We start from the raw sequence: 21,270 nt of genomic DNA, 5'->3' as shown, positions 1-21,270 counted from the left end.
TATCGCCTCACCTACATAAAGCTCAGTGACTCAGTCATATAGCCTCACCTACATAAAGCTGAGTGACTCAGTCATACAGCCTCACCTACATAAAGCTGAGTGACTCAGTCATATAGCCTCGGCACCTACATAGAGCTGAGTGACTCAGTCATATGGCCTCACCTACATAAAGCTGAGTGACTCAGTCATATAGCCTCGGCACCTACATAGAGCTGAGTGACTCAGTCATATGGCCTCACCTACATAGAGCTGAGTGACTCAGTCATATAGCCTCACCTACATAAAGCTGAGAGACTCAGTCATATAGTCTCACCTACATAAAGCTGAGTGACTCAGTCATATAGCCTCACCTACATAAAGCTGAGTGACTCAGTCATATAGCCTCAGCACCTACATAGAGCTGAGTGACTCAGTCATATAGCCTCACCTACATAAAGCTGAGTGACTCAGTCATATAGCCTCACCTACATAGAGCTGAGTGACTCAGTCATATGGCCTCACCTACATAAAGCTGAGTGACTCAGTCATATAGCCTCAGCACCTACATCAAGCTGAGAGACTCAGTCATATAGCCTCACCTACATAAAGCTGAGTGACTCAATCATAGAGCCTCACTGACATAAAGCTGAGTGACTCAGTCATATAGTCTCACCTACATAAAGCTGAGTGACTCAGTCATATAGCCTCACCTACATAAAGCTGAGTGACTCAGTCATATGGCCTCACCTACATAAAGCTGAGTGACTCAGTCATATAGTCTCACCTACATAAAGCTGAGTGACTCAGTCATATAGTCTCACCTACATAAAGCTGAGTGACTCAGTCATATAGCCTCGGCACCTACTGAGTGACTCAGTCATATAGCCTCAGCACCTACATAAAGCTGAGTGACTCAGTCATATAGCCTCACCTACATAAAGCTGAGTGACTCAGTCATATAGCCTCGGCACCTACATAGAGCTGAGTGACTCAGTCATATAGCCTCACCTACATAAAGCTGAGTGACTCAGTCATAGAGCCTCAGCACCTACTGAGTGACTCAGTCATATAGCCTCACCTACATGAAGCTCAGTGACTCAGTCATATAGCCTCGGCACCTACATAAAGCTGAGTGACTCAGTCATATGGCCTCACCTACATAAAGCTGAGTGACTCAGTCATATAGCCTCGGCACCTACATAGAGCTGAGTGACTCAGTCATATGGCCTCACCTACATAAAGCTGAGTGACTCAGTCATATAGCCTCAGCACCTACATCAAGCTGAGAGACTCAGTCATATAGCCTCACCTACATAAAGCTGAGTGACTCAATCATAGAGCCTCACTGACATAAAGCTGAGTGACTCAGTCATATAGTCTCACCTACATAAAGCTGAGTGACTCAGTCATATGGCCTCACCTACATAAAGCTGAGTGACTCAGTCATATAGCCTCAGCACCTACATCAAGCTGAGAGACTCAGTCATATAGCCTCACCTACATAAAGCTGAGTGACTCAATCATATAGCCTCACCTACATAAAGCTGAGTGACTCAGTCATATGGCCTCACCTACATAAAGCTGAGTGACTCAGTCATATAGCCTCATCACCTACATAAAGCTGAGTGACTCAGTCATATAGCCTCACCTACATAAAGCTGAGTGACTCAGCAGCCTCAGCCTACATAAAGCTGAGAGACTCAGTCATATAGCCTCACCTACATAAAGCTGAGTGACTCAGTCATATAGCCTCACCTACATAAAGCTGAGTGACTCAGTCATATGGCCTCACCTACATAAAGCTGAGTGACTCAGTCATATAGCCTCAGCACCTACATAAAGCTGAGTGACTCAGTCATATAGCCTCACCTACATAAAGCTGAGTGACTCAGTCATATAGCCTCAGCACCTACATAAAGCTGAGTGACTCAGTCATATAGCCTCACCTACATAGAGCTGAGTGACTCAGTCATAGAGCCTCACTGACATAAAGCTGAGTGACTCAGTCATATAGCCTCACTGACATAAAGCTGAGTGACTCAGTCATAGAGCCTCAGCACCTACTGAGTGACTCAGTCATATAGCCTCACCTACATAAAGCTGAGTGACTCAGTCATATAGTCTCACCTACATAAAGCTGAGTGACTCAGTCATATAGCCTCACCTACATAAAGCTGAGTGACTCAGTCATATAGCCTCACCTACATAAAGCTGAGTGACTCAGTCATATAGTCTCACCTACATAAAGCTGAGTGACTCAGTCATATAGCCTCACCTACATAAAGCTGAGTGACTCAGTCATATAGTCTCACCTACATAAAGCTCAGTGACTCAGTCATATAGCCTCACCTACATAAAGCTGAGTGACTCAGTCATATAGCCTCACCACCTAAACTGAGTGACTCAGTCATATAGTCTCACCTACATAAAGCTGAGTGACTCAGTCATATAGTCTCACCTACATAAAGCTGAGTGACTCAGTCATATAGCCTCACCACCTAAACTGAGTGACTCAGTCATATAGCCTCACCTACATAAAGCTGAGTGACTCAGTCATATAGCCTCACCTACATAAAGCTGAGTGACTCAGTCATATAGCCTCGGCACCTACATAGAGCTGAGTGACTCAGTCATATGGCCTCACCTACATAAAGCTGAGTGACTCAGTCATATAGCCTCAGCACCTAGAGCTGAGTGACTCAGTCATATGGCCTCACCTACATAGATGAGTGCTCAGTGACTCAGTCATAAAGCTGAGCCAGTCATATAGTCTCACCTACATAAAGCTGAGTGACTCAGTCATATAGTCTCACCTACATAAAGCTGAGTGACTCAGTCATATAGCCTCAACACCTACATAGAGCTGAGTGACTTTTCAGGAAGAACCATATAGCCTCACACTCCTTACTAAAGCTGGGCCTGTTTCTCTGAGAACACCTACGTAGGCAGAAGTCCCAGTCATGGCCTCGGCCTACATAAAGGTGGAGTGGACAGTCATATAGCCTCAGCACCTCATCAAGGGGAAGACTCAGTCGGGTGCTGACCTACATAAGGCTGAGTGACTCAGTCTCATATAGCGGGCACCTACTGGGCATGGGTCATGGAAATAGTTCTTATCCAGCCTCAGCACCTCCCTCTGGCCGTGGAACTGTTGTAGCCTACCTGGGAGTGAAACAATAATATAGCCTCACCTCATAAAGCTGAGTGACTCAGTCATATGGCCTCGTGTTACATCAGCTGAGTGACATCACATTAGCATCAGCCACATCACATCAGCCACGACTCATTACATCAGCCACATCACATAAAGCTGAGTGACATCAGCCACATCAGCCTCAGCATCACATCACATTACATCAAGCTGAGTGACTCACATCAGCCTCACCTACATAAAGCTGAGTGACTCAGTCATATAGCCTCACCTACATAAAGCCAGTGACTCAGTCATTACATCAGCACCTACATAAAGCTGAGTGACTCAGTCATATACTCACCTACATAAAGCTGAGTTACATCAGCTCACACCTACATAAAGCTGAGTGACAGTCATATGGCCTCACCACATAGAGCTGAGTGACTCAGTCATAGAGCCTCACTGACATAAAGCTGAGTTCACATCAGCCTCACTGACATAAAGCTGAGTGACTCAGTCATAGACATCAGCACCACTGAGTGACTCAGTCATATAGCCTCACATTACATCTGAGTGACCACATATAGTCTCACCTACATCAGCTGAGTGACTCAGTCATTAGCCTCACCACATAAAGCTGAGTGACTCAGTCATATAGTCTCACCACATAAAGCTGAGTGATCAGTCATATAGCCTCGGCACCTACTGAGTGATCAGTCATTACCTCAGCATCACATAAAGCTGAGTGACTCAGCCATAGAGCCTCACACCTACTCAGTGACTCATCATCGTGCCTTACATCAGCCAGTGACATTCATATAGCCTCGGCACCTACATCAGAGTGACTTACATCAGCCTCAGCACATTACATCTGAGTGACTTAGTCATCAGTCTCACCTACATCTGAGTGACTTACCATCAGCCTCAGCACCTACTGAGTGACATCAGCCATATACCCTCAACACCTACATAAAGCTGAGTGACATCAGGAAGAACATTACATCAGCCACATCACACATCACACATCACATTACTGAAATCTGCCTGAGAACATCACATTACATCAGCCTCAAGGTCACATCATTACATTCTCCAGGGGAAGTTTCAGCCTGACATCTCAGGTTGACATCAGCCTTCTGGGCATGGGTCAGAAATAGTTCTTATCCAGGTGGACCTCCCTCTCAACCACATCACATTACATCAGCCTCATCACATCGTGTTACATCAGCCACATCACATTACATCAGCCACATCACATTACATCAGCCACATCACATCAGCCACATCACATTACATCAGCCACATCACACATTACATCAGCCACATCACATCGTGTTACATCAGCCACATCACATCGTGTTACATCAGCCACATCACATTACATCAGCCACATCACATCAGCCACGTCACATTACATCAGCCACATCACATCGTGTTACATCAGCCACATCACATCGTGTTACATCAGCCACATCACATCGTGTTACATCAGCCACATCACATCGTGTTACATCAGCCACATCACATCGTGTTACATCAGCCACGTCACATCGTGTTACATCAGCCACATCACATTACATCAGCCACATCACATTACATCAGCCACATCACATTACATCAGCCACATCACATCACATTACATCAGCCACATCACATTACATCAGCCACATCACATTACATCAGCCACATCACATTACATCAGCCACATCACATTACATCAGCCACATCACATTACATCAGCCACATCACATTACATCAGCCACATCACATTACATCAGCCTCATCACATCGTGTTACCATCAGCCACATCACATTACATCAGCCTCATCACATCGTGTTACCATCAGCCACATCACATTACATCAGCCTCATCACATTACATCAGCCACATCACATTACATCAGCCACATCACATTACATCAGCCACATCACATTACATCAGCCACATCACATTACATCAGCCTCATCACATCGTGTTACCATCAGCCTCATCACATTACATCAGCCACATCACATTACATCAGCCTCATCACATCGTGTTACCATCAGCCACATCACATTACATCAGCCACATCACATTACATCAGCCACATCACATCATATCACATCAGCCACATCACATTACATCAGCCACATCACATCAGCCACATCACATTACATCAGCCACATTACATTACATCAGCCACATCACATTACATTACATCAGCCACATCACATTACATCAGCCACATCACATTACATCAGCCACATCACATTACATCAGCCACATCACATTACATCAGCCACATCACATTACATCAGCCACATCACATTACATCAGCCACATCACATTACATCAGCAGCGTAGACTAGTGGTTAGAGTGTAGGGACGGCAGGTAGCCTAGTGGTTAGAGCGTAGGGACGGCAGGTAGCCTAGTGGTTAGAGCGTAGGGACGGCAGGTAGCCTAGTGGTTAGAGCGTAGGGACGGCAGGTAGCCTAGTGGTTAGAGTGTAGGGACGGCAGGTAGCCTAGTGGTTAGAGCGTAGGGACGGCAGGTAGCCTAGTGGTTAGAGCGTAGGGACGGCAGGTAGCCTAGTGGTTAGAGCGTAGGGACGGCAGGTAGCCTAGTGGTTAGAGTGTAGGGACGGCAGGTAGCCTAGTGGTTAGTGTGTAGGGACGGCAGGTAGCCTAGTGGTTACAGCGTAGGGACAGCAGGTAGCCTAGTGGTTAGAGCGTAGGGACGGCAGGTAGCCTAGTGGTTAGAGCGTAGGGACGGCAGGTAGCCTAGTGGTTAGAGCGTAGGGACGGCAGGTAGCCTAGTGGTTAGAGTGTAGGGACGGCAGGTAGCCTAGTGGTTAGAGTGTAGGGACGGCAGGTAGCCTAGTGGTTAGAGTGTAGGGACGGCAGGTAGCCTAGTGGTTAGAGGGTAGGGACGGCAGGTAGCCTAGTGGTTACAGCGTAGGGACGGCAGGTAGCTTAGTGGTTAGAGCGTAGGGACGGCAGGTAGCCTAGTGGTTAGAGCGTAGGGACGGCAGGTAGCCTAGTGGTTAGAGCGTAGGGACGGCAGGTAGCCTAGTGGTTAGAGCGTAGGGACGGCAGGTAGCCTAGTGGTTAGAGTGTAGGGACGGCACGTAGCCTAGTGGTTAGTGTGTAGGGACGGCAGGTAGCCTAATGGTTACAGCGTAGGGACGGCAGGTAGCCTAGTGGTTAGAGCGTAGGGACGGCAGGTAGCCTAGTGGTTAGAGCGTAGGGACGGCAGGTAGCCTAGTGGTTAGAGCGTAGGGACGGCAGGTAGCCTAGTGGTTAGAGTGTAGGGACGGCAGGTAGCCTAGTGGTTAGAGTGTAGGGACGGCAGGTAGCCTAGTGGTTAGAGTGTAGGGACGGCAGGTAGCCTAGTGGTTAGAGGGTAGGGACAGCAGGTAGCCTAGTGGTTAGAGTGTAGGGACGGCAGGTAGCCTAGTGGTTAGAGCGTAGGGACGGCAGGTAGCCTAGTGGTTAGAGCGTAGGGACGGCAGGTAGCCTAGTGGTTAGAGTGTAGGGACGGCAGGTAGCCTAGTGGTTAGAGTGTAGGAACGGCAGGTAGCCTAGTGGTTAGAGTGTAGGGACGGCAGGTTGCCTAGTGGTTAGAGTGTAGGGACGGCAGGTTGCCTAGTGGTTAGAGTGTAGGGACGGCAGGTTGCCTAGTGGTTAGAGTGTAGGGACGGCAGGTTGCCTAGTGGTTAGAGTGTAGGGACGGCAGGTAGCCTAGTGGTTAGAGTGTAGGGACGGCAGGTAGCGTAGTGGTTAGAGTGTAGGGACGGCAGGTAGCCTAGTGGTTAGAGTGTAGGGACGGCAGGTAGCCTAGTGGTTAGAGTGTAGGGACGGCAGGTAGCCTAGTGGTTAGAGTGTAGGGACGGCAGGTAGCCTAGTGGTTAGAGTGTAGGGACGGCATGTAGCCTAGTGGTTAGAGTGTAGGGACGGCAGGTAGCCTAGTGGTTAGAGTGTAGGGACGGCAGGTGTCCTAATGGTTAGAGTGTAGGGATGGCAGGTAGCCTAGTGGTTAGAGTGTAGGGATGGTAGGTAGCCTAGTGGTTAGAGTGTAGGGACGGCAGGTAGCCTAGTGGTTAGAGCATAGGGACGGCAGGTAGCCTAGTGGTTAGAGTGTAGAGGCGGCAGGTAGCCTAGTGGTTAGAGAGTAGGGACGGCAGGTAGCCTAGTGGTTAGAGTGTAGGGACGGCAGGTAGCCTAGTGGTTAGAGCGTTGGACGGCAGGTAGCCTAGTGGTTAGAGTGTAGGGACGGCAGGTAGCCTAGTGGTTAGAGTGTAGGGACGGCAGGTAGCCTAGTGGTTAGAGTGTAGGGACGGCAGGTAGCCTAGTGGTTAGAGTGTAGGGACAGCAGGTAGCCTAGTGGTTAGAGGGTAGGGACAGCAGGTAGCCTAGTGGTTAGAGTGTAGGGACGGCAGGTAGCCTAGTGGTTAGAGCGTAGGGACGGCAGGTAGCCTAGTGGTTAGAGCGTAGGGACGGCAGGTAGCCTAGTGGTTAGAGCGTAGGGACGGCAGGTAGCCTAGTGGTTAGAGTGTAGGAACGGCAGGTAGCCTAGTGGTTAGAGTGTAGGGACGGCAGGTTGCCTAGTGGTTAGAGTGTAGGGACGGCAGGTAGCCTAGTGGTTAGAGTGTAGGGACGGCAGGTAGCCTAGTGGTTAGAGTGTAGGGACGGCAGGTTGCCTAGTGGTTAGAGTGTAGGGACGGCAGGTAGCCTAGTGGTTAGAGTGTAGGGACGGCAGGTAGCCTAGTGGTTAGAGTGTAGGGACGGCAGGTAGCCTAGTGGTTAGAGTGTAGGGACGGCAGGTAGCCTAGTGGTTAGAGTGTAGGGACGGCAGGTAGCCTAGTGGTTAGAGTGTAGGGACGGCATGTAGCCTAGTGGTTAGAGTGTAGGGACGGCAGGTAGCCTAGTGGTTAGAGTGTAGGGACGGCAGGTGTCCTAATGGTTAGAGTGTAGGGATGGCAGGTAGCCTAGTGGTTAGAGTGTAGGGATGGTAGGTAGCCTAGTGGTTAGAGTGTAGGGACGGCAGGTAGCCTAGTGGTTAGAGCGTAGGGACGGCAGGTAGCCTAGTGGTTAGAGTGTAGAGGCGGCAGGTAGCCTAGTGGTTAGAGAGTAGGGACGGCAGGTAGCCTAGTGGTTAGAGTGTAGGGACGGCAGGTAGCCTAGTGGTTAGAGCGTTGGACGGCAGGTAGCCTAGTGGTTAGAGTGTAGGGACGGCAGGTAGCCTAGTGGTTAGAGTGTAGGGATGGCAGGTAGCCTGGTGGTTAGAGCGTTGGACGGCAGGTAGCCTAGTGGTTAGAGTGTAGGGACGGCAGGTAGCCTAGTGGTTAGAGTGTAGGGACGGCAGGTAGCCTAGTGGTTAGAGTGTAGGGACGGCAGGTAGCCTAGTGGTTAGAGCGTTGGACGGCAGGTAGCCTAGTGGTTAGAGTGTAGGGACGGCAGGTAGCCTAGTGGTTAGAGTGTAGGGACGGCAGGTAGCCTAGTGGTTAGAGTGTAGGGACGGCAGGTAGCCTAGTGGTTAGAGTGTAGGGACGGCAGGTAGCCTAGTGGTTAGAGTGTAGGGACGGCAGGTAGCCTAGTGGTTAGAGTGTAGGGACGGCAGGTAGCCTAGTGGTTAGAGGGTAGGGACAGCAGGTAGCCTAGTGGTTAGAGTGTAGGGACGGCAGGTAGCCTAGTGGTTAGAGCGTAGGGACGGCAGGTAGCCTAGTGGTTAGAGCGTAGGGACGGCAGGTAGCCTAGTGGTTAGAGTGTAGGGACGGCAGGTAGCCTAGTGGTTAGAGTGTAGGAACGGCAGGTAGCCTAGTGGTTAGAGTGTAGGGACGGCAGGTAGCCTAGTGGTTAGAGTGTAGGGACGGCAGGTTGCCTAGTGGTTAGAGTGTAGGGACGGCAGGTTGCCTAGTTGTTAGAGTGTAGGGACGGCAGGTAGCCTAGTGGTTAGAGTGTAGGGACGGCAGGTTGCCTAGTGGTTAGAGTGTAGGGACGGCAGGTAGCCTAGTGGTTAGAGTGTAGGGACGGCAGGTAGCCTAGTGGTTAGAGTGTAGGGACGGCAGGTTGCCTAGTGGTTAGAGTGTAGGGACGGCAGGTAGCCTAGTGGTTAGAGTGTAGGGACGGCAGGTAGCCTAGTGGTTAGAGTGTAGGGACGGCAGGTAGCCTAGTGGTTAGAGTGTAGGGACGGCAGGTAGCCTAGTGGTTAGAGTGTAGGGACGGCAGGTAGCCTAGTGGTTAGAGTGTAGGGACGGCATGTAGCCTAGTGGTTAGAGTGTAGGGACGGCAGGTAGCCTAGTGGTTAGAGTGTAGGGACGGCAGGTGTCCTAATGGTTAGAGTGTAGGGATGGCAGGTAGCCTAGTGGTTAGAGTGTAGGGATGGTAGGTAGCCTAGTGGTTAGAGTGTAGGGACGGCAGGTAGCCTAGTGGTTAGAGCATAGGGACGGCAGGTAGCCTAGTGGTTAGAGTGTAGAGGCGGCAGGTAGCCTAGTGGTTAGAGAGTAGGGACGGCAGGTAGCCTAGTGGTTAGAGTGTAGGGACGGCAGGTAGCCTAGTGGTTAGAGCGTTGGACGGCAGGTAGCCTAGTGGTTAGAGTGTAGGGACGGCAGGTAGCCTAGTGGTTAGAGTGTAGGGATGGCAGGTAGCCTGGTGGTTAGAGCGTTGGACGGCAGGTAGCCTAGTGGTTAGAGTGTAGGGACGGCAGGTAGCCTAGTGGTTAGAGTGTAGGGACGGCAGGTAGCCTAGTGGTTAGAGTGTAGGGACGGCAGATAGCCTAGTGGTTAGAGCGTTGGACGGCAGGTAGCCTAGTGGTTAGAGTGTAGGGACGGCAGGTAGCCTAGTGGTTAGAGTGTAGGGACGGCAGGTAGCCTAGTGGTTAGAGTGTAGGGATGGCAGGTAGCCTAGTGGTTAGAGCGTTGGACTAGTCACCGAAAGGTTGCAAGATCGAATCCCCGAGCTGACAAGGTAAAAATCTGTCATTCTGCCCCTGACCAAGGCAGTTAACCCACTGTTCCTAGGCTGTCATTGAAAATAAGAATTTGTTCTTAACCGACTTGCCTGGTTAAATAAAGGTAAAAATAAAAAAACATCACATAATGTTAATGTTACATCAGCCACAACCAGTATGGGGATCTTCTGTAGAGCAAGGTGCTTGCAACGGCTGAATTGTGAGTTTGATTCCCGGGGAGCACCGATTCTTAAAATGTATGCACACATAAGACTAAGGCACTTTGGATAGAGGTGTCTGCTAAATGTCATATTTTAATATAGTATAAATCACAATAAAAGTAACAGGTATAACAAACAGGACTGGTATTAATTATGGATTTATCTGACAGCAGTGGGTTTAATATAGCCTGAGTGCTGGTCTGTTTATCCTGCCAACTCAATGGCTTGACATGGATAGCAATGGAGTTTTAACTCCTGCCTCTGCATTGCTTGCTCTTAGGGGTTTTAGGCTGGGTTTCTGTAATGCAATTGTTTGTGTGACAACTGCTGACTATGTAAACAGGGAATCATAAAACATAATTGATTGAATGATTGATTGGCGAGAGCACAAACAGATCTAGGACCAGTATATTATTATAATGATGCCCACCCCACCACAAGCCCCACCTCATAGATGGCGAATCCGATGGTGTGCATGTCCTCTCCTACTTTCCTCATCCGTCTTCTGTTCTTCTGGATGAGTCCCACCACGAAGCTACAGCCCACCTCATTATCCCCCGGGTCGTCATCCTCTTCCTCCAGATTGATCTTGAACTGGGGATTCATCCAGAACGTGTCTGTGGGGGGAGGCGGGGGGCCAGGGTTATTATGAAGGAGAGTACTGTTATAAAGTATGACTTAGTGTAGTGTATGGTTGAGGTGTGTTTGTGGTATTATTATTTTTTTTTTTAGGTGTCTGTGGAAGGATCTGTGGAAGGATCTGTGGGAGTAGAGATTGACCAGGGTCAATACGAAGGTTGGGTTGATGCAGACAATAGAACAGAAGGTGTTTTACTCATACTCGTGGGCCATTGCCACTGAATGGATTTAGCCTGACGTTTGACATAAAGACTCCACTTCTATGACTGAGGAAACTGTCTTTGTGAGTCACAGGAGGTTGGTGACACCTCAATTAGGGAGGACGGGTTCATAGTAATGGCTGGGACAGAAGTAATGGAATGGTATGGAACTCAAAATACATATGGTTTCCTGATGTTTGATACCATTCCATTTACTCCATTCCATATACTCCATTCCATTTACACCATTCCATATACTCCATTCCATTTACTCCCATCCCATATACTCCATTCCATTTACACCATTCAATATACTCCCATTCCATATACTCCATTCCATTTACACCATTCCATTTACACCATTCTATATACTCCCATTCCATATACATTTCCCATTCCATTTACACCATTCCATTTACACCATTCCATTTACACCATTCCATTTACACCATTCCATTTACTCCCATTCCATATACTCCCATTCCATTTACTCCCATTCCATTTACTCCCATTCCATTTACACCCATTCCATTCCATTTACACCATTCTACTCCCATTCCATTTACTCCCATTCCATTTACTCCATTCCATTTACTCCATTCCATTTACTCCCATTCCATTTACTCCCATTCCATTTACACCATTCCATATACTCCCATTCCATTTACTCCCATTCCATTTACTCCATTCCATTTACTCCCATTCCATTTACTCCATTCCATTTACTCCCATTCCATTTACTCCCATTCCATTTACACCATTCCATATACTCCCATTCCATTTACTCCATTCCATTTACTCCCATTCCATTTACTCCCATTCCATTTACTCCCATTCCATTTACTCCCATTCCATTTACTCCATTCCATTTACTCCATTCCATTTACTCCATTCCATTTACTCCATTCCATTTACTCCCATTCCATTTACTCCATTCCATTTACTCCCATTCCATTTACTCCCATTCCATTTACTCCCATTCCATTTAGTCCCATTCCATTTACTCCATTCCATTTACTCCATTCCATTTACTCCATTCCATTTACTCCCATTCCATTTACTCCATTCCATTTACCCCATTCCATATACTCCCATTCCATTTACTCCATTCCATTTACTCCATTCCATTTACTCCCATTCCATTTACTCCATTCCATTTACTCCCATTCCATTTACTCCCATTCCATTTACTCCCATTCCATTTACTCCATTCCATTTACTCCATTCCATTTACCCCATTCCATTTACTCCCATTCCATTTACTCCATTCCATTTACTCCCATTCCATTTACTCCCATCCCATATACTCCATTCCAGTTACTCCCATTCCATTTACTCCCATCCCATATACTCCATTCCAGTTACTCCCATTCCATTTACTCCATTCCATTTACTCCATTCCATTTACTCCATTCCATTTACTCCATTCCATTTACTCCCATTCCATTTACTCCATTCCATTTACTCCCATTCCATTTACTCCATTCCATTTACTCCCATTCCATTTACTCCCATTCCATTTACTCCATTCCATTTACTCCCATTCCATTTACTCCCATTCCATTTACTCCATTCCATTTACTCCCATTCCATTTACTCCCATTCCATTTACTCCATTCCATTTACTCCATTCCATTTACTCCATTCCATTTACTCCCATCCCATATACTCCATTCCAGTTACTCCCATTCCATATACTCCATTCCATTTACTCCATTCCAGTGATTATTATGAGCTGTCCTCCCTGTGGTGGTGTGTGTGTCTGTGTGTATGGGGCATGCTTTACGGGCATTATTCCTGCATCCTCCTGCGGTCGATCCTTTCCTCCAGGCCCCGTCGTAGTTGGTCACACTCCATTGTTTTGTATCATCGGAGGTCAGGGTGTCAGGGGTCAGAGTGCAGATCTCCAGACGATGGTAATTCTTCATGAAGTCTGTGTACGACATCCTGTAAAGACAGGAAGCAACACCACGTCAGAGAAGGACATCCTGTAAAGACAGGAAGCAACACCAAGTCAGAGAAGGACATCCTGTAAAGACAGGAAGCAACACCAAGTCAGAGAAGGACATCCTGTAAAGACAGGAAGCAACACCACGTCAGAGAAGGACATCCTGTAAAGACAGGAAGCAACACCAAGTCAGAGAAGGACATCCTGTAAAGACAGGAAGCAACACCAAGTCAGAGAAGTACATCCTGTCCCAAAGGCAGGAAGCAACACCACGTCAGAGATAGTACATCCTGTAAAGACAGGAAGCAACACCACGTCAGAGAAGGACATCCTGTAAAGACAGGAAGCAATCACCACGATGGTAATTCTTCAGAGAAGTACATCCTGTAAAGACAGGAAGCAACACCAAGTCAGAGAAGGACATCCTGTAAAGACAGGAAGCAACACCACGTCAGAGAAGGACATCCTGTAAAGACAGGAAGCAACACCAAGTCAGAGAAGGACATCCTGTAAAGACAGGAAGCAACACCAAGTCAGAGAAGGACATCCTGTAAAGACAGGAAGCAACACCACGTCAGAGAAGGACATCCTGTAAAGACAGGAAGCAACACCACGTCAGAGAAGGACATCCTGTAAAGACCAAGTCGGTAAACTATTATTCTTTAAACACACAAATCAAGCTTGGTTGGTCAAGCTCGGCACTTGTAAGGCCAGGATAGTGGGTTTGATTCCAATGGGGCGGCAGGGCTAGTGGTTAGAGCGTTGGACTAGTAACCGGAAGGTTGCAAGTTCAAATTCCCGAACTGACAAGGTACAAATCTGTCGTTCTAATAATAATAATAATAATAATATATGCCATTTAGCAGACAGTTCTGCCCCTGAACAGACAGTTAACCCACTGTTCCCAGGCCGTCATTGAAAATAAGAATTTGTTCTTAACTGACTTGCCTGGTTAGAAAGGTAAAATAAAAAGAATCTATGTAAGTTGCTTTTGATAAAAGTATCTCATTACCAGAAACTTCTGCCCCTCTGTGCTTCTACACCTGCATTGTTTGGAGTTTTAGGCTGGGTTTCTGTACAGCACTTTGAGATATCAGCTGATGTACGAAGGGCTATATAAATACATTTGATTTGATGTACGAAGAGCCTGGTGGACCAACGGGTCAAACCGCTCACACACATATAACGTACACACACATCATGCTACTCTGTTTGTTATCGGCAGCGTTGATGGGAAAGAGCTCGGAAGCAAGCAAGTCAATGGTATTTAAATTTGAAACTTGGCGTTCGTTGGCAAACAGACAAAAATAGGGAGAAACTCCCAGCTGTCTCAATCAGCTTCATCTACCAACCAATCATCTTCCACAATACCTTCCCCCTAACCTTCCCCCATACATGTTGGGTCTCGCCTCTATTTGTAGCATCGCCTTGGGAGTCGCGTGATTCGCTAAAATGAAATGATGACAAATGCTTTCCTCAGTAAGTTGGGCGTGACCACAGAATTCCAAGGTAGAATTCTTTAGTCACTGAGAGCACTGAGGCCTCTGTGCTCAATGGCCTGGGGACACATTAGATAAATGGCCTTTATATTATATATACAGTATATTATATATACAGTATTTACACAGACTGTGAAATCCAACCTGTGGAACAGAACGCAGGTGGAACAGATCACAAAAACACCACAAAACAGAAATGACATTTGCCAGTTCAATATTATCCAAGCAATAACCTGATTTGTCTGTCTGTAAAAAAAAAAATATATATATATATATACATTTCACAATACAAAGCAACACAGGTAATTTGATCAGACACAAGCCATGACACGACAACACACGGTTAAACCCAGGCACACCTTGCCTTAGACCCACACAACTTTAATCATAACAGATACTTAGGATAATGAGATTATAACGTGTTGCTTAAGTGGCCGTAAGGGAGAGCTAAAATAAGAAAATAAATCATTAAAATAACAGATCCTTGGGATATAATTATGGGCTGGCCCGTTGAGTGCTGTAGAAAAACACTTTACCAGAACTCTCCATCGTCTGCTTTCACAACGTCACGCTCAGAAAAATCAACGCTGTTCCACTCCGAGGAGCTAGAGAGAGAGAGAAAGAGACAGAGAGAAAAAACAGTTTCTTTAACAAGTGTGTGGTAACCATCAGGGTTGATTCAATTCAGAAAGCAAGTTGAAATTCCAATAACATTTCTCAGTTTACTTCCTAAATTAACTGAACTGGAATTGAACCCACCCAGTTTGAATTGAACCCACCCAGTTTGTATTGAACCCACCCAGTGTGTATTGAACCCACCCAGTTTGAATTGAACCCACCCAGTTTGAATTGAACCCACCCAGTTTGAATTGAACCCACCCAGTTTGAATTGAACCCACCCAGTTTGAATTGAACCCACCCAGTTTGAATTGAACCCATCCAGTTTGAATTGAACCCACCCAGTTTGAATTGAACCCACCCAGTTTGTATTGAACCCATCCAGTTTGAATTGAACCCACCCAGTTTGAATTGAACCCACCCAGTTTGTATTGAACCCACCCAGTTTGAATTGAACCCATCCAGTTTATATTGAACCCATCCAGTTTGAATTGAACCCACCCAGTTTGTATTGAACCCACCCAGTTTGAATTGAACCCACCCAGTTTGAATTGAACCCACCCAGTTTGAATTGAACCCATCCAGTTTGAATAGAACCCATCCAGTTTGAATTGAACCCACCCACTTTGAATTGAACCCAGGCCCCAGTTTGAGGGGTTACGCACTCTGACCACCACGGTAGTTCACCTGGTTTAGTAAGGTCATTGAACCTGCTTTGGGTTCAGACAGATTTACATTAGAACCAACAATTTCTGAGTCAAGTTTCAAAAAGTAAGTTCAGATCTACCGCTCAGATTTGTAAAATTAACAGAATAAAAACAGTTATGTATGAATGAGGTGTGCAGTAGCCCTAATACATTATCACAGCATATTGGCTATATGCCTGGTCTAATACATTATCACAGCATATTGGCTATATGCCTGGTCTAATACATTATCACAGCATATTGGCTATATGCCTGATCTAATACATTATCACAGCATATTGGCTATATGCCTGGTCTAATACATTATCACAGCATAGTTGGCTATATGCCTGGTCTAATACATTATCACAGCATATTGGCTATATGCCTGGTCATCATTATCACAGTAGTTGCCTGGTCCATTATCACAGCATTTGGCTATATGCCTGGTCTAAGACATTATCACTCATACATATGCCTGGTCTAATACATTATCACAATTTCTATATGCCTGATCACATTATCACAGCATATTGGCTATATGCCTGATCTAATACATTATCACAGCATATTGGCTATATGCCTGTCTAAACATTATCACAGCATATATAAAACAGCATAGTATATGCCTGGTCTAATACATTATCACAGGATATTGGCTATATGCCTGGTCTAATACATTATCACAGCATATTGGCTATATGCCTGGTCTAATACATTATCACAGCATATTGGCTATATGCCTGGTCTAATACATTATCACAGCATATTGGCTATATGCCTGATCTAATACATTATCACAGCATATTGGCTATATGCCTGATCTAATACATTATCACAGCATATTGTCTATATGCCAGATCTCGTTTTTTCCCCCGAGTTCCCAGTTGTCTGGAACGCATTGAATTCGGAAGTCGGAGATGACGACTTCCCAGTTCATTTGAACACGGCATTAGTCTTAGCGGAGGGAGAGAGAGAGCAGCAGAGGGTCCGCCTCTCACCGTTCCTGCTCGCTCTCGCCTTCCTTTCCTCCGGTGAGACTGATCAGAGGGGCCAGTCTTCCACCTGGTGGCGTAACGAGTCGCATCTGCCTCATGAACAAATTAAATGTTGTTCCTATGAACAGAGAATGTAAAATATTCATCGATATGACGAGCTGCTAATAATAATTCAAACGCAGAGCTATCGATATAATCGGCTACTCATTCATTGCAGCTGCAGCGCGAGTGGAATTACGGAGAATAGCTTTTATATTTTGTGCTGAATAAAAACAGAAACGTGAACTCAGTCAAAAACTGCACTGTAGCTCTTTGACAGTTTCTCTGTGGTTATGGCTTTAAGTTAGTTAATTTTACGTAGGTTAGTATCAAACTTTGCGGTGTCCATCGAAGCTCTGTTCGCAGTGATTTGAGCTATCTGATTGGCCAGCCCAGTAGGCGCACTCGATTTACCCACAGATCTCCCGGTCCGCCGGGTAGGCGGAGTTTGTTTTTTCAGACAAATTGAATGGGAACACTTTGCTTATCCGGTGCGCAGGACTTCTGAATCAAGTTCACCGGAGGTCAACAGCGCAACACAAAAAAGAAGAAGAAAAAAAAGTGCTGGAGATGATTTCCTTTTTGTGTTGGGGGGGGGGGGTTGCTCCAAAAACTTGGGGGGCCAAATTAAACCAACAACCGGCCAAATTCTGCCCGCCAGTCAGGGAACCGTGCTGTATGAAATATTGAGTCATTCTGACGTTACCTCCATAGCCCCGGTCAGAGAGTAGGCGTGTCCTTTCACCAGCTTCTGATAGGTGACGGCCTCCGAGTCTGCTTGACTGGTGATCTGGAGAGACGGTGAACAGAACCGTAACTAAATCATAAGCACACCATGGAAAAACCCCCTGATAATATCACAACCAAACAGCACACAGAACCTGCACTAAAATAATGATCCACGGACACAGTTCATTCAGCTTGCTTTTTAGTCTAGGATTAGGCTTAATCTGTGCCCAGGAAACCACCCCCAAAGGTTTACACAGTTCATTCAGCTTGCTTTTTAGTCTAGGATTAGGCTTAATTGTGCACCAGTGAAACCACCCCCAAATGTTTACACAGTTCATTCAGCTTGCATGTTTTAGTCTAGGATTAGTTTTAATCTTGCCCAGGAAACCACCCCAAAGGTTTACACAGTTCATTCACTTGCTTTTTAGTCTAATTAGGCTTAATCTAAACATGAAACCACCCCCAAATGTTTACACAGTTCATTCAGCTTGCTTTTAGTCTAGGATTAGGCTTAATCTGTGCCAGTAATATACCCCAAATTTAACATCTTCTGATGCTTTTAATCTAGGATTACATTTTCTGATGCCTAGAAATACCCCCAAATGTTTAACAGTTCTTCAGCTTGTTTTTAGTCTAGAATTAACATCTTCTGATGCTAGTAATACCACCCCCAAATGTTTACACAGTTCATTCAGCTTGCTTTTTAGTCTAGGATTAGGCTTAATCTGTGCCCAGGAAACCACCCCCAAAGGTTTACTGCATTTAAAAGGTGACAGATGTTTTTATCCAGAGCGACTTACGTTTTGTGGCACAGTGCAGTGAAGAACCATGCTATTAAAACCAAATATTAGATATTATCATATCCTTCACTGCATGTAACAGTCTCCATTATGTTTTTTTTATTTTATAGAAGATGCTCTTATCCCATAAAACAACTACATATCACAATCATGTTTTCATTAACACACGGCAAATTAAACCTGAAACCTTTTCCAAAACTGGATGATGATGATGATAGTAATATAGATGAATATAACATCTTCTGATGATAGTAATATAGATGAATATAACATCTTCTGATGCTAGTAATATAGATGAATATAACATCTTCTGATGCTAGTAATATAGATAATATAATAATATAATAATAATATATGCCATTTATCAACATCTTTATCCAAAGCAACTTACAGTCATGTGTGCATACATTCTACTGTATGGGTGGTCCCAGGGATCGAACCCATACCCTGGCGTTATAAGCGCCATGCTCATCAACTGAGCTACAGAAGGATGAATATAACATCTTCTGATGATAGTAATATAGATGGTATATTGTGAAGTTGTACACACGTCAATGGAGCAGCCCAGCAGAGCTCCAGAGGCCAGGGCTTTCCTGATGATCTGGAACAGGTCGGAGGGAGCCTTCTTCAGGTCATAGTTCTCTGCTATCCCTCCTGTGAAGTCCTCAAAGCCCTCAGTGGTGGAGCCACCTGACAGAGCCTCATAGCATCCATTTACCCTGAGACAGAGACAGACAATATATTCAGACTCATATCATCCATTCACCCTGAGACAGAGAGACAGAGAGACAATATATTCAGACTCATAGCATCCATTCACCCAGAGACAGTGAGACAGAGAGACAATATATTCAGACTCATAGCATCCATTCACCCTGAGACAGAGACAGACAATATATTCAGACTCATAGCATCCATTCACCCTGAGACAGAGACAGACAGACAATATATTCAGACTCATAGCATCCATTCACCCTGAGACAGAGAGACAGACAATATATTCAGACTCATAGCATCCATTCACCCTGAGACAGAGAGACAGACAATATATTCAGACTCATAGCATCCATTCACCCTGAGACAGAGAGACAGACAATATATTCAGACTCATAGCATCCATTCACCCTGAGACAGAGACAGACAGACAATATATTCAGACTCATAGCATCCATTCACCCTGAGACAGAGAGACAGAGAGACAATATATTCAGACTCATAGCATCCATTCACCCAGAGACAGAGAGACAGAGAGACAATATATTCAGACTCATAGCATCCATTCACCCTGAGACAGAGAGACAGAGAGACAATATATTCAGACTCATAGCATCCATTCACCCTGAGACAGAGAGACAGACAATATATTCAGACTCATAGCATCCATTCACCCTGAGACAGAGAGACAGAGAGACAATATATTCAGACTCATAGCATCCATTCACCCTGAGACAGAGAGACAGAGAGACAATATATTCAGACTCATAGCATCCATTCACCCTGAGACAGAGACAGACAGACAGACAATATATTCAGACTCATAGCATCCATTCACCCTGAGACAGAGAGACAGACAGACAGACAATATATTCAGACTCATAGCATCCATTCACCCTGAGACAGAGACAGACAGACAGACAGACAGACAATATATTCAGACTCATAGCATCCATTCACCCTGAGACAGAGACAGACAGACAGACAGACAGACAATATATTCAGACTCATAGCATCCATTCACCCTGAGACAGAGAGACAGACAATATATTCAGACTCATAGCATCCATTCACCCTGAGACAGAGAGACAGACAATATATTCAGACTCATAGCATCCATTCACCCTGAGACAGAGAGACAGACAATATATTCAGACTCATAGCATCCATTCACCCTGAGACAGAGACAGACAGACAGACAGACAGACAATATATTCAGACTCATAGCATCCATTCACCCTGAGACAGAGACAGACAGACAGACAGACAGACAATATATTCAGACTCATAGCATCCATTCACCCTGAGACAGACAGACAGACAGACAATATATTCAGACTCATAGCATCCATTCACCCTGAGACAGAGAGACAGACAATATATTCAGACTGATAGCATCCATTCACCCTGAGACAGACAGACAATATATTCAGACTCATAGCATCCATTCACCCTGAGACAGAGAGACAATATATTCAGACTGATAGCATCCATTCACCCTGAGACAGAGAGACAATATATTCAGACTCATAGCATCCATTCACCCTGAGACAGACAGACAATATATTCAGACTCATAGCATCCATTTACCCTGAGACAGAGAGACAATATATTCAGACTGATAGCATCCATTCACCCTGAGACAGAGAGACAGACAATATATTCAGACTGATAGCATCCATTCACCCTGAGACAGAGAGACAATATATTCAGACTCATAGCATCCATTCACCCTGAGACAGAGACAGAGAGACAGACAATATATTCAGACTCATAGCATCCATTCACCCTGAGACAGAGAGACAGACAATATATTCAGACTGATAGCATCCATTCACCCTGAGACAGAGACAGAGAGACAGACAATATATTCAGACTGATAGCATCCATTCACCCTGAGACAGAGACAGACAGAATATATTCAGACTCATAGCATCCATTCACCCAGAGACAGAGAGACAATATATTCAGACTCATAGCATCCATTCACCCTGAGACAGAGACAGACAATATATTCAGACTGATAGCATCCATTCACCCTGAGACAGAGACAGACAATATATTCAGACTCATAGCATCCATTCACCCTGAGACAGAGAGACAGAGAGACAGAGAGACAATATATTCAGACTCAT

General features: G+C 45.6%; 1 protein-coding gene across 1 annotated transcript in view; it reads right to left on the bottom strand.

The window, feature by feature from the left end:
• The window catches only part of LOC118376416 (calpain-2 catalytic subunit-like), a 96,912-nt gene that overhangs the window by 22,535 nt on the left and 53,107 nt on the right, over positions 1-21,270 (bottom strand). Inside the window, exons 5-11 of the mRNA XM_052518303.1 lie at positions 18,972-19,140; positions 17,599-17,682; positions 15,835-15,856; positions 15,088-15,196; positions 12,891-13,051; positions 10,701-10,882; positions 2,888-2,916 (exon numbers count right to left, since the gene is read on the bottom strand). Coding sequence (XP_052374263.1) covers positions 2,888-2,916; positions 10,701-10,882; positions 12,891-13,051; positions 15,088-15,196; positions 15,835-15,856; positions 17,599-17,682; positions 18,972-19,140 — 756 coding nt within the window. The remainder of the gene's footprint in view (positions 1-2,887; positions 2,917-10,700; positions 10,883-12,890; positions 13,052-15,087; positions 15,197-15,834; positions 15,857-17,598; positions 17,683-18,971; positions 19,141-21,270) is intronic.

The sequence above is a fragment of the Oncorhynchus keta genome, chromosome 5 (genome assembly GCF_023373465.1).
Source record: "Oncorhynchus keta strain PuntledgeMale-10-30-2019 chromosome 5, Oket_V2, whole genome shotgun sequence".
Lineage (NCBI taxonomy): Eukaryota > Metazoa > Chordata > Actinopteri > Salmoniformes > Salmonidae > Oncorhynchus > Oncorhynchus keta.
This window is presented reverse-complemented; position numbering and strand designations above follow the sequence as displayed.